The sequence below is a fragment of the Macrobrachium rosenbergii genome, chromosome 48, assembly GCF_040412425.1.
Source record: "Macrobrachium rosenbergii isolate ZJJX-2024 chromosome 48, ASM4041242v1, whole genome shotgun sequence".
Classification (NCBI taxonomy): Eukaryota; Metazoa; Arthropoda; class Malacostraca; order Decapoda; family Palaemonidae; genus Macrobrachium; species Macrobrachium rosenbergii.
In genome coordinates, this window is record NC_089788.1 from 73,720,693 (window position 1) to 73,734,777 (window position 14,085).

Sequence of the window (14,085 nt, forward strand, 5' to 3'; positions counted from 1 at the left end):
TATGAAAGTATTTTCCCTTTTTGTTGCTCTTCTACGTATTATTCAGTCGGACACATTTGGAAAAAGATCGTTTGTAGAACGTTGTGGCGGTTACTCACGTGTGTCAGATTGCCGCACAAAGAAAATATTCGTATTTTTCATTGTTTCAGAACGGACAACGCCATTAAAAACCATTGGAATTCCACAATGCGCCGTAAGTATGAGGCAGAGATGACAGCATCAGGGCGGAAGAAGCAGCGAGGTGGAAGACACAGTTCTGGTCAGACTCCTCCAATCATAGCTTCCCCTGTTCCACCACCCCCACAGTACTCGCATGAGTTTCACCACAGATCAGGTAAATTTTTGTTTAGTTTTGCTCATGAGATTTATATGACTAGTGTCATCTGCTGTATATTTCTTGCATATTGTGAACTCAGTTCATTGTTATCCATTTTGTCATCCTTTTGAAAGTGCAAGTGGAAAGAAAAATGCCCACTGCTTTCTATGTAATGTTCTTTTACAGGAATTTATGGAATGCAAATATATGAGAATGATGGTTTACAATTGTTTTTAATCTCCCAGATGTTATGGGTCCACCCATAGGTCACAACCACATTTCTCCACAAGGTCCTGCGGGATCAGCATCACACTTGTATCCTTCCTCTGGAGTTTTTAATGGAGGCCCTCCGCAGCACCAGGAGCTGAAATTCCATGGACATACTCCACATTATGATATCCCACCTGCAATGCACACCCCCATCCCTGTGAACAACACTTCTCCTTATGGCCAAGAGGCCTATTCTCAGGTCAGTTTATAATCAAGACTTAATCTTCATGTTTCTGAATACATTTGGTTCAGTGGTCCTAGCATTGATATCATTACCCTTAGATGTCTTGCCTTTCATCATTCACTCGTATGGTTTTGAGAACTAAATTCAAGTTTTATGTGCTATTTTTAGAGCTTTGTGGTAATATTAATGCATAAGGAAATTGTATCTAATGTCAGATCACACACGTTTTCTTTGTTGAAAAAGAAAAACTTAATAAGATTCTAGACAGCTTTGGTCCTCAAAAAATTATGCAGCTAAATAAATGAAAATTTTTTTTTACAGAACTATTGGGAACAGAATAGCCCATACAATGGGAGCTACAGTACTGTTTTGCCCCCTGCGACTTCCACACACCATCAAGCCACTCCGTCACCAGCACCGGGCTCTATCATGAAGTCTGTGGGTACACCAATACCTGCTCAGGTGAGTAAACAAAAGCCCATAAGATCCCAGTCTCCCCAGAGCATATTGGGTCTTGAAAGCTTTATAAAGTGTGAAGATGGTGTTGGTGGTGGTGGTGGTGGTGATTCTGTGCAACAGCGTCAGACCCCTGTCACAGGCAGCCTCATGGAGCGGAACAGGTCACCTATAGACAGCGTTGTGGTAAGTTAATGTCGGAAGGCTATCCAAAAGATGCTAGAATCTCATGGTAGATATGGTATACTGTTTCCAGTAAGGTAACTAGGGGTTTTCTCTGTAGTGTTGCTTTCCTCTTTCTTGTTGATACTTCACTTTGTGGATTTAAACAATCAATTCACCAATTTGCATTGTACTTTTCTTTGTAAATATGTCAGTGGTTTTACTGCAGGTTGGATTTTGATGATGATCAACTTGTCTAGATTTTATTTACAATTTTTTTCCCTTAATCAGGTGAGCACTACAACACCAACACCGCCACATGGTGGTCCCACACCGCCCTTAAGCCAGTACAATCAGTTCCAGTCACAACCTCCGTTGTCTGTATCGTCATCCACATCACTGAGCCCTCCTCTGAACCAAGGTTTCCTTCTGTCTCCTGATAAGACAAGCATATACCATGATCTGGGTATAATATCACCTCTCAAGTAAGTTTACTTACCAGAGACTTGTATTTTATAATTTATCAAATAAATGTATATTGTTAGGTTTCATTGCTATTGCTTCTAAGTAATGTTTTTGTTGCAATCATTTTTTTTTCCCATCTTAAGCTTTTCTGTTATTTGGGGTGGGGGGTTGTTGCCAGAAGGATACAACCTTCTGGTTTCTTAGCAAGTCTTCTGGGGTGAGTATGCTAGCCTCATGCACTTTTTCTTGACCCCAATAGATGCTGATGCCCATTTACAGCTGGGTGAATTTGTGAGCTATAGTCGGGTGCAAACTCCGTCCTTGCAGTTGTCAGCTGACTATTGTATCTACTCAGCCATGGTTCTCCTGAATAATCTTATGGATATAAATCTGTACACAGGATAAGGTTTCTGTTTTGAATCTTTTACAGGTACCTTGATGAACTTGGTTCTTTGTCTCCTCTAAGGCCTGACCGTGGGTTAGAAGCTTTCAAAGCTGGATTGGACATGGGTGCTTTTGAGTTGCTGACGTGCAGTCCGGTAAAGGTAGAGATTGTTATCCTTTCATTTGTCTAAATTTGAGAATATTCTTAATTGTATAGGTAGTTTTTTAGTACTATTTTTTAAAATTATTTTGACTTGTTTGTACATATGGCCAGATTTTGCATAGTGAATTGAGTGACATTTTGAGTTTTAAAAAGGAACTAATATTTACTTTTCTAATGTGGTAAGGTACACAGCCAATACTTTTCAGTAGTCAGGTAAGTTATTGAAATTTCTGTATTTACACTTGCACTTATCATTTACTGTAGTATTGTGAACTCTTAACTGAAGTAGATTTTGCCATATCCTTCCAGATTAAGCAAGAATTGATTTCGGAACTACTGAGTCCACAGTCCATCAAAGTGGAGGGTAGCCCTCCCTCTTCTGAAACACCTATTGTGGTACCTAGTCTGACGAGTGTGAGTTTGATCAGTACTACAGCTACATCAACTATTGTATCAGCTCCAGTTACACTCAATCAGAGTGCCAACAGTGTCCAAAATGTCTCCTTTTCGTCTCTTAACTCGTCACGCCTTTCAACACCACCTATCCTAAGGCGAGGCAGACGGAAACAAGGGTCTCCTCTCAAGAGACATGTGACCATAGTGGTACGTAAAGTTCTTTTTCTCTGCAGTTGCTGTTTAGAAATCTTACATAATACTTTTGTGTTTGACTAAGATTATGATTAATAAATTATAACATTACTGTATTGATAATTATTTTAAACTATTGAGAATATGCGACTGATGAATTCCAATAGGAATGCAAATCTTTGGAATACTTGTTAGTGCATATCCAATGAGAAATTGTTGGGGCAGGGAGGCTAAATCATGGGTAGTTTTTGATTAGTGGTTTAATAAACTTTGCAACCTGACTGTGTTTGACGTGTGACAGTCAATCTTGTAAGTTTTCAGAGCCAGACAAATGTAAAAACTAAGTGGGTCTAGTACTTTGTGTAGATGTATTTGGTTAGATTGTGATTGCCTAACCTGTCATGTCAGTTGAGACCTTATGGAATAAGTAGGGGGTCAGTGAATACATGAATTGCATGTAGTGCTGAGCAGTATGAATTAAGATATGACATACAGAATTATTATACAGTATTCAAATGTTTTAAATAAGCACATAGCATGATTTAAATCCCTTGTTCTCAATAAATATCCAATAAATGCATCAATGAAGAAATCACAGCCAAAAAGACAAGGCTTAAGTGAGTATCTGAAGTTTATTTTGCGGCTTCTTTTTGACTACCATGTTTGTGTATTATGGGCTTCATGAATTTAGAGGAAATTGAATCATTTATTCACGAATTTTTATAACATTAGGTCAGATACAGTAAAACATTTACAGGGATTTATTTTCTTTTTACTCTATATCAAAATTTTAAAACCATAAAACTGCTAGAAAGCATATCAGTTAGCAGTAGGAGAGCATTATTAAGTGATAGTTGGGCTCAGTAACCCTAGTTTCATTTTTAGCTTATATTTCATGAAGAGGTAATGTGATGCATTGGAAATCCTAAGTTTTACCAAAAACTTTAATCATGGCATTTTTTCCACAGGATCCAAATGAGAGTCTTCTCACAACCCCTCAAAAGATGACACCGGTCAAGATGGTAGCTTTCAGTCCATCACAGTTCCTGAACAGTCCAAATTTGTCTTTTGAAGACAACAATAATTTGACATCTACACCTGTATTAGGTTCCATACCAGCATCTCAGTCAACACCCGTCCAGTCTCTTCCGGTTACTCAGCCTCAGAATTATCACACATCTACGCCCAGTGATTCCGCTGGTCAGCCTCGTACTCCTAAGTCTAGACGGGCATTAATTCAGCCTACTCCAAAGACCCCCACACCGTTAAAGAATGCTCTTCGTGAAATAGAGAAAAAGAGCGGACCATTAAAGCACCTGGTAAGATTTCATTTTGATATTTGTACATTATATACTGAATATATAAAAGTAGACTGCTTCTTATCACATTTTTCTTTGCAGCCTCAAACACCAACACATTTGGAGGACATAACAGAAATCATTCGCAAGGATACAGAGAGAGACCAAAGCAAGTTCGAAACTCCTTCTGTCAATAGTCAGAGCATTAGAAACCAGGTATGGTGGTTTATATATTTTTTTAAGCATTTCTTGGAATGTGCCCGTGTGTATGTTAATTTCATGCCGTGTGATATATTCAGATTTCCAGCTCAGTCCCTGATGATAATTTAGGGAAGCTTTTGTGGAGAAAAATAAAAAATAAAGCTTTGTTTCTTTTTCCAGTCAACTATTTATGACAGTGGTTATGGCACAGTTAAACGCAAAGCACCACCTCCCTCTGGCAAAGAGAACTCCCCTAGCAAGAAGGCACGTAAAGCTCTGGTCAATACATGGTCCACCCCAGGAGACATCCAAGTACCAGGGTTTTGCGCAGAACCATTAACACTGATGCCTGAAACACCGGTGAGTCAAACTTCATATTGCCTGTGGGAATATTATACTGTATAGTGTTGGTCTACAGCAGCAGATAATAGAAGGCACTAAAACTCATATCCGATGTAATGAAAATAAGTTTTTTCAGGTTTTACTTATATTTCAGTGTTAGCATGTCTTTAGAATATACCACTTAAAGCATCTTTTAAGTAGTCTTACATCTACTTTTTACTTGCAGAGCAAAAGTTTAATTGGGGATTCTTCAGTTTTATTCTCGCCACCTTCCATAATTCGTGATACATTACCAGAAGAAAATCATCCATTGAATTCTTCTTCACTACACACTGAGAAGTCAACTAAAAAGGTAAATTAATAAATTATCAGATTTTGCATTTCATCTGATGTTACCCAAATTCTCCAGTAGTATGGTAGAGAAATTGCCAGTAGAGGTAGATGGATGTAGGAGTAGATTTGTTTTTTAGAAATTTATCCATGCTTTCCTTTCTCTATGAAAGGATTGTGTAAATTTGAAGGTTAGTGGATGTTAATGGTTTTGATGGTTTCATATTTTAACAGCATAATGCAACTTGAAAAACTGATCAGAATTACAGTATATTGCCTTTTCTGTTGGACATGGAATAGTTTCGTGAAGTGTTGTAGATAGCATGGTTAACAGAGCAGTGATTTACTTCCTATCACAGTTTTATGAGTTGTTGTTGGTGAATTGACGACGTGAAATCAGGCTTTACCAGTGAGGATTGCCATGTTATGAAGGAATGTCAGTGTGATATTATCATGGACTGGAAGTGCCCATTCAACAATTTAAATTGCTATGCAGCATATTGTAGCCTGAAATATGCAAAATTTCATTCAGCATTTACTAAAAGTTTTTGTGTTGGTAATAATTTTTTACCTACAATAAATGGCAAACTTTGTACACCGGTCTTACAAAAAGCTTGCCAGTTCAAAAAAATATTACCCCATACGAGACTACTACTGTACTTTGTGTGCATGTGGCACATTAAACAATAAAGGTACTTTGTAACATTCTTTCAGCCTGCAGCTACATTGTTTTCTGACTTTTACTTCTCATCTGTTAACTTTGATTTCTCTTCAAGTAGTCATCAAACTTCTCAGCTTTACATAGCTCCAGTTTTCACCATCGTATTTATGAACACATCTTTTTTGTGAGTCAAAGGAGAGTAGAACCATGATTCACTGGTCTGATGAAGCAACGGGATAAATAATTATTTTACATTGGAATGTTTAAATTCCTAATAAAAAGAGGGTATATTTTAAAATGATTAAGCACATATACTTTATTTGTAGCCCTTTGGGAGTTTTATGTTCTTTTCAAACACAGGTGATGTATAAGGGATTGCCAGTTTTAAATATTAGTGGTAAATAACTTCAGAAGGATACTTCTTTATTTTTGAGTCATGATAGAATTACAGTACTGTGCTAAGGTTAAAACACTAAAATCATATGATTGCTGAGTCATGTCAAAAGAAATTAACTTGTGTAAAATTTATGGTGTTTGCATACTGATCATTATTCTGTGCTTTATTCTGGACTAGCCTCCGTCAATAACTTTAATTTGTAGAACTTTTTCAGTGGATGTTAGTGTAAAAGAATATTAGAGTTAAGCTATCGTAAGGGACATGTTTTCTTATTATTGCTGTCCAGGTGACATTTGTTTACAGTCCAGTGTACTATACATTCATAAAGCACCTTCATTATTTTCTCATTTTTGTCTCATTTCCATAATGATTACGTAATTCTGTTATTTGCATTAACTTTTTTTTTTTGGCGTTTTGCAACCAAGTACTGTAGTAATAATTCTTGAACAGTATAATGATAACAGCACATGTAGCTTAGCGCTTTGCTACAGAATCGTTATAGTGAACAGAGATGACATAAGCAAAGCGTAAAGCATCTGATACTTAAACCTCTCCCTCCCAACCAGCTGAGAGATGGTGAAATTGGGTGCGTTAAGAGGATATCCTTCAACGAAGGCCAGACCAACAAGGCCAGTGTCTCAAAGGTAAAATAAAAAAAAAAAAAAAAGATACCTTAAGAAAAAGGAAACTAGTGAAAATGAGTTATGTTTATGTTTTGGGTTTTTACTTTTTTTTTTTTTTTCTTATTTACTTTTCTTTTAAAATGATTTGTAGAAGGTAGATATTTTTTCTTCACTGCATGCTTAGTGTTGTGTTTTGTTTGACTTGGTCTTGCTTTAATTTCTCTTGCAATGTACTTTTGCAGAGGCTTGTGTTGTTAGGAATTAATGGTTTTTTTCTTTTATTAACAATTTGGTGGTATGTCTGCATTTTTTATTTTAATTGTGTTTGGCTATAGCACTACTACCAATTAGAGTTCGTTATTTTAATTTTAAGATACATTCAAGATCACTATGAAAAATAACGAGGACATCAACCATGTTGAGAGAGGTGTACCAGAAGTGAGTTATAGTTCACAGGATGGGGTGATGCTAAATTTAACAGCATAAGGCGCTTGATGTGGCTTCCTTACTCATTTAATTCAGTCATTAGATTTTTTTTTATAATTGAATTTTGGTACTAATGTATTCCCCTTTGTATCTTCTCTCATATCAGAAGACATTTTCTGTAAACTAACTTGGTTTTGAGATTTCCAGCCTTATGCAGGACTGACTGACTTCACAGATTCAAACAGTGACAGTTCCGAGACCTTTTAATAATTAATTGATATTTGGCAGTAATGTTGACTAGGATTAATAGCAAAGAGTATTAATGTTTTTCAAGTTCTTAGAATGAAGAGGAGGAAACAGAGGGTCTTAAATCATAGTGAGATAACCAATGAGTTCCCAGTTTATTAAGACTGTTGTAAGATAATCAGTTGATTACCAATATTTAGCCTGTAGGTGAAATATTGATAAAGTTTCAGAGAATTCATGAGTATAGTTATGCCCTTGATTGTAATTTTTATTTAAGGTTTGAAAGTAATGTTGTACAGTATATTACTGACCATAGTACAAGTGACTTATTAAAGTTGGGAAATTCATAATCCTTTTACAGGACACATGCAGAGCCGTTGAAATTTCACTTACGTTGTGTGAGGCATTTTTACGAGTTTTTTTTTTTATTTTAGTTTGGGAAGTATTTAAATATCCAGTTATTAATAATGAGTTTGTAGTCTGTAATTACATTTGATTATTTTAGCTAAAGTCCAAGTAATTTTTTATATGTAATTCAGTGTTTGTCTTGTAGTACAAAGAGAATTATTTTGTTTAATTGAACTCCCAAAACTTTCTTTTTGTTAATAAATTTCTGTTTAGGTATGAAAATCAAAAGAATTCATTTTTAAAGACAGAATTACATACAGCCCATTGGGTTGCTGACAATTTTAATGAACTGTGATCAGTAACTGCTTAAAGCAGAATTAGTAAATTGTAAAACATATATTTTACAAACTTCATAGGTCACAAACACATATTAAGTTGTGGAAGTAATAGTTCAAGCATACAAAAATTAATCATCAAGATCTAAAAAATAGTAGTGGTGTAAACCAATTACAAAATAATTTTTTGCTTGTGTTTTGGGAACTTCAGCAAAATTTGAATGAATTCACAGACCTAAAAAACTTCATTGATTCATCGAAATTATAAATTTTGACAGTTTGTAATATCGATACAGTACTTTTTCAGTAATCAAGAAACACATACTGATGACAACCCTTTGTTTTTTGACATTTGTACAGATTGCAACAAAAACTCAAGTTTTTAAAGTGCTTAATTGCACATTGCATCTATTCTTCTGTGGTTTACTTTTGTATTTTTGGTATCGCTTATAAATTTTTTACTCTATATGTCTTGCATTGCTCTAAACCAGACAAACTTTTGAACTGTTACTCAGGCAAAATATTTTTAACTGTTTTCATACTTTCCTTAAAATATAACTTAATCTTGGTGGTTCTAATTGGTATTAACAGTATTGGAAACATGCTGCCTAAACATTAAGTTTATTTAATTTGTTGTTTATGTTAATTACTCCTATTTCAAACCTATGTAAATCTAAACTTATGATTTTGGTCTGTATGGTTTCATGCTTTGCAGAAGAAATATATGTATTTTTTCTCATTTTATACAAAATGTTATTAATGTCATAAAGAAACATCCATGATTCCATAGTTTGTGTCCATTTGTGCTCACACAGAAGTAATAGTTAATACTTTGTATAAATAAAAGAAGCAGTGCAGTGTCCCGTTAATTTCATTGCTAATTACAGTACATATACATTTGCAGTTGGATGTTCGATGGGAAATGGTCGCATGTGGAAAGACAGAGAATCAGCGTCGTTTGACAGAACAAGCCCGGCAGTTTGTCACACAAAATTCAAGCCTGAAGCCTCGCTCCCTAAATCTGTGAATTCGGCCTCTGGTTTATGAGGAGATGACTGGGAGATTATTATTGTATGCTTTAAATATTACATTGTCTTACCCCAGTATTTACAGTGTAATTGCTTTTTAGATATTTTAATGTCTTAACTTGAGAACTACTGGTTAATATTAATTTTTCTGCTGTTATAAGTATATCATAACTCCCATGAACACTTCCTCTATAACGCATAAGGCAGTCTGAGCTTAGCAGTACTGTAGCCAGCATGTTGGCAGGGACTTTATTTTTGTCTTGAAGCAACTCTCCTACATGAGACGACAGGAATTCAATCCAATCATTTGTGCTTATTGAAAAGATTCAAAACTTACACCATAGTTTTCTCTTATTTTCCCAAAACAAGAAGCTTCCAACAATGGTTCTCAAGTCTTCAAGTGGTATTGCCAACTGTGCTCCACATAGAAAAAAATGAGAGCCCTTTCAATTTGTGGAAATTTGAGGTGTACTGTAGAGTACGTTTTAATAAACTAGTGTAAATATAATTTAAAATTTCCATTTAGATATCAAGACAGGCCTTTCACCAAATCATCTTGAAAACTTAAAATTATATAATGAAATCAGACCTGTGAAGTAGTTTTAAAGGTATTATTTTTGCTGTTTGTTGTAACTGACTAATTACTATGGAACTTATTAACAACTAAAATATTTGTAGTAAACAGTAAATTTTTTCCATTCTTACACAAGTAAAAAAGGATTATAAAAATTTAATTCTCCGCAAGACAATAAGTTCGAGATGATTTTGCACTCCACTAATAAGTAACAAAAATTATCAACTTTCATTTTACTGGGATTTTGTTAGGAAGAAAAAAAAAAGGTAGGCATCTGAATCATAGGAAAATAAGAGGGTAAAGTATTGTAGGGAAGCAATCACGGCAGGACAGTTCCAATTGGTACCTCCGGGAAAGAAAAATTACTTGCATTGTGGTGAAGTAAACTGGTGCTGCATATTTGTATAGTAAAAATACTAAGTTGGAGACTCCTTTTAGTTTTGTATTTCTTTCCAAAAGGGGTTGTAGAATAATAATGTTCCTCTACTAAAAGATAGGGCAGAGAGAATTTGTAATTGAGTGTCGATTATAACATTTTTAATCAATTCATCAGATGTTCAGGAAACAACTTTTTAAAGATTCAACTGTGAATTGAAGAAATAAGAAAAAAATTCATGTTGGCTGAATTGGTCAGATGAAGAATAAAACTTTTTATTTAGGCAAATTGTTTATCAAGTCCAAAAGGGGACAGAGTATTCATACAAGAAATATTTTGCTAACAATATATTTAGGAATAAATTCTCAAGGCTAATGTAACCCTTGACATTGTCGGTACCAGGTTTAAACTTCCTTGACTCAAAGGGAGGTAATGAGAGATGTGTATTTCAAGAATAGGTATTAGGAAGTACTTGTAAATATTTGTCTGTTCATTTAGTCTGGCTGTTGTACATTAGAATTATTGCCTTAAAATAAATCATTGTGATTTACTTTTCCTCTGACAGATTTGCAAATAATTCCTTCCACTTGGATAACTTTGAAAGTTTCCTTTACTACTGTTAGCTATTCATTTTTATTTGGTTAGTTTGTGTTTTTAAGAAGATTTTGATACCATTTTAGCATGAGACATTCTGGAAAGAGGTAAGTTTCTTTTATTCAAAGTGCAGCATACATTTTAACACCACATATGTAGAAATAGTTTTTGTCTACCTGTAAATCATTACAAAAAGGTACTATGCATAATTGTTTTATTTAGTTTGGAGCTATGGAATCCAAATGAGATGACTTCGTATCAGTCAACTAGGAATTTGCTTGAAAGCAAAAAGTATTGTCAGGTCTGAATGTAGGAGGTATCGGATATTCTGTCAAGATTTGCTGAAACCCTGATGCTGTGAAGTACATGTGTGTACTAGATCAGTTGTCATGCATAGTTAAAATGTTGATGCCTATGCAACTTTATTGAACTTCAAAGGTCAGTTTAGCAAGGTTAGTGTTGATACTTGCAGTATGTGTTACCATGCACTCTGCTTAGACATATTTGAAAACATTGCAAAAGCTTTTCCAAGTAGAGGAAATAAATCTTCAGTCATTGGTTCCCGGTAATGAACTTTTAAAAGTTGTTCGACAACTTAATTTTCATTCTATATACAAATATTCACTATAGAAAGCTGGAAGAAATTGTTCTAATTTGTCTTCAGATGTGAAATGGTAGTCCATATCTGCAGTTATCTGTGTATAGTTACGTAGAGATATCCAGTTTTTTGAACCAAAGTTAGTTGGTACAAACAATTTGATCAGGGTATGGCACTCGGTGTATCAAGTAAATTGTGCTTCCTGATTTGTGCCAGCATGTATTAGGTATGACTGCTGAATGTAAAATGTATGTTAATTTTTATTCTCACCATTAAGGTGAAGGGCAAGGGAGATTATTTACCCTGTTCTAATTGTGACTATAATTTAAATCGGAACAAATCTTAGTTGTATAACCCTTTAATCTCATTAGTTTTGTATATAGCTAATTATTTTCTAGATCGATCAACTATCATGCTTTTTGTCAAAACTGTAACGATCAAAAAAGCGGATTTACTTCAAACTATTTCAATTTCATGTTTGTAGGCACACTTAACTAGCCACTCTTTGTTCCCCTTCATTGCATTTACGTTTTGTTGGTATCTTTTATTATTTTATGTAAAGTTTTAAGCTGTATGTAGGTATTTTTGTGTTAAAAATATGGCTTTAATTTCTGCCCCTATATGTTTGTATATTACGTTTCATTAAGCTCTAATTGTACCTTATATACAAAATGGGTTAAAATGTGTTGGCCAGAATTCCATTTCATTGTAGCATTTTGGGATGCTTTTAACTATATGTAATGTCAATAGAATCCTGCTTTTGATTTTTTTGTAGTGCAGTCCAATTAGTGCCTGTACAGTATTTACTGCTTTATTTTACAATTCACCCCATAGAGTTCTTTGTTTCTCTTCAATGTTGTTATCATACTTTTGAAGTGCAAATAGTAACCACATTCTCAAAAGCAGGACCGAAAACTGTAAAAAACTGGCACTACAGAAATGCATACTCTATACTGTTTGTTGGTTAAATCTACTTTGCACAGTATGATCTTGCATGTTTTACCAGTATGTAAGTTAAGTGTTATAGCTTATAGTGTATCTTAAATAGAAAATAAGGTGCATCCATATTTCATTGTGTAGTTTTCATTAATGGCTAGGTCCAACACATTGACCCACCATAAAGTGATAGTTTAGTTTATCTAATAGTAACTGTGAATGTAGATTTGGTTTAAAGCAAGTGGCTTTTTTGCCCCCATGCATGTTTGCTCTGTTAATGTGAATGAAGGTTTGTTGGAGTTAGGGAACCTGTTATGATTTTTAGTGAAAGTATGCAAAAAATCTTGAGACCTGGATTATAAGAAGCAAAGTTTTTTAATGGGAGGTTTAGAAAAAGAAGTTCTGGTTCTGGTTAAAAGTGAATGTACATTTTGTGTTTTGGCCACATGAATGTTAGGATTTCAGCCTCCTGATTTACTTGATAATTTTGCTTGTTCTAAGACAGAAGATGACTTGTTTCCCTGCGTTTTGAGAGGCTGTAACGGGTATATTATTGCGGCCAGCTAAGATTGGTTTGCTTCTTAACATTGCATTAGGAAATTTAAAAAACAAAGATCATTGTAGTTCTTTATTTTAATTAACATCGAATGGTCTGCAGTAAGATATCATAACCACCACTTATCACCTGTGGAAATATTTTCAGTTTATTCATGTTATACTGTATTGCTTAATGTTTGCTGAGTGGATTTCCATATCCATGTACTTTTTTCCTCATCCTAGTCATATTGACTTAAACATACATTCTTAATTTCACTTTGTTTCACATTTGCTGTTTGAAGTGTCAATTTGCATCATCTTTATATTTTCAAACTTGGGCCAGCTGTTTAGATGAGACAGGTGCATGCTTGGTACTGTGATATTTATCATATGTATCTGTGATTTTGCTGTCAAATCTGTATTATACTGGGAAGTTCATTTGCGGTTCTTTCTTGTGACTCATTGTTATATGACCACAAAATGTAAAAAATCTTAGCAGGGACGTTCAGATGATCCAACTTTAAATGTCTTGCAGCAGCACCATTTCTCTCTTTCTAGACAGCTTGCTTGAACACCCTTTTTTTTTTTGGAATGTTCTTAAGCCATATTCATTTACTAGGGACATGGTGGTAACCAAATATATGGAAGCTTCTCAATTATAGAGTTATATTATACAATATATTATTCATTAGGGGTTGAAACTTACTGTAACTTATTTTAGAGTTGAAACTATAACATTTTATTAATATTTGTCAAGGGTGGACTTGTACAAACTAATTCCATAGTTTTCCATTTACTGTGAAACTAATTACTTTAGTTTTTCCATTGACTGTGCTTAAACTATTGGTTAATGCGATTGAATTCAAAGCACAGCATTTTTAGGCAGCTGTTTGAAAAAATCATTGGAGTATGTGGAAATATGCATAATTATTTATGTGAATTTGCTGCTGAAATTTTAAAGAAAATTGAATAAAAGATTTAAACAAATGACCCTTATTGCTGAAGTGAAACCTTGACAAGTCCTTTTATGATATTCAAGTTTTCACTTGAACAAATGATGATTTTGTGTAGGCTACCATTGCATTCACATTTTACAATGGTATATCTTGAATAGTTTTTTACTGTATGTATGTTTGTGTTAACTTGCACAGAATAATTTTGTTTCAGTATGAACATGAGTTGGGTTCCCATACTTCAGCAGAAATTTCTTAACATTTATTGCATTTTAATTTGCTGTAATGTTTTTT

At 34.3% G+C, this 14,085-nt stretch overlaps 1 protein-coding gene across 8 annotated transcripts in view; it reads left to right on the forward strand.

Annotated features, from left to right (window-relative positions):
* Window positions 1–13,825, forward strand: part of LOC136831541 (transcriptional activator Myb-like) — a 74,835-nt gene extending 61,010 nt beyond the window's left edge. For 2 of the 8 annotated variants that reach the window (XM_067092116.1, XM_067092120.1), the window contains 12 exons: window positions 150–334; window positions 562–785; window positions 1,092–1,412; window positions 1,680–1,873; window positions 2,284–2,398; window positions 2,710–3,003; window positions 3,957–4,307; window positions 4,389–4,502; window positions 4,668–4,847; window positions 5,056–5,181; window positions 6,784–6,861; window positions 9,100–13,825. In XM_067092116.1, coding sequence (XP_066948217.1) covers window positions 150–334; window positions 562–785; window positions 1,092–1,412; window positions 1,680–1,873; window positions 2,284–2,398; window positions 2,710–3,003; window positions 3,957–4,307; window positions 4,389–4,502; window positions 4,668–4,847; window positions 5,056–5,181; window positions 6,784–6,861; window positions 9,100–9,222 — 2,305 coding nt within the window. In that variant the 3' untranslated portion in view covers window positions 9,223–13,825. The remainder of the gene's footprint in view (window positions 1–149; window positions 335–561; window positions 786–1,091; window positions 1,413–1,679; window positions 1,874–2,283; window positions 2,399–2,709; window positions 3,004–3,956; window positions 4,308–4,388; window positions 4,503–4,667; window positions 4,848–5,055; window positions 5,182–6,783; window positions 6,862–9,099) is intronic. The other 6 variants (XM_067092121.1, XM_067092117.1, XM_067092122.1 and 3 more) reach the window with 6 other exon arrangements.
* Window positions 13,826–14,085: the final 260 nt, after the last annotated feature.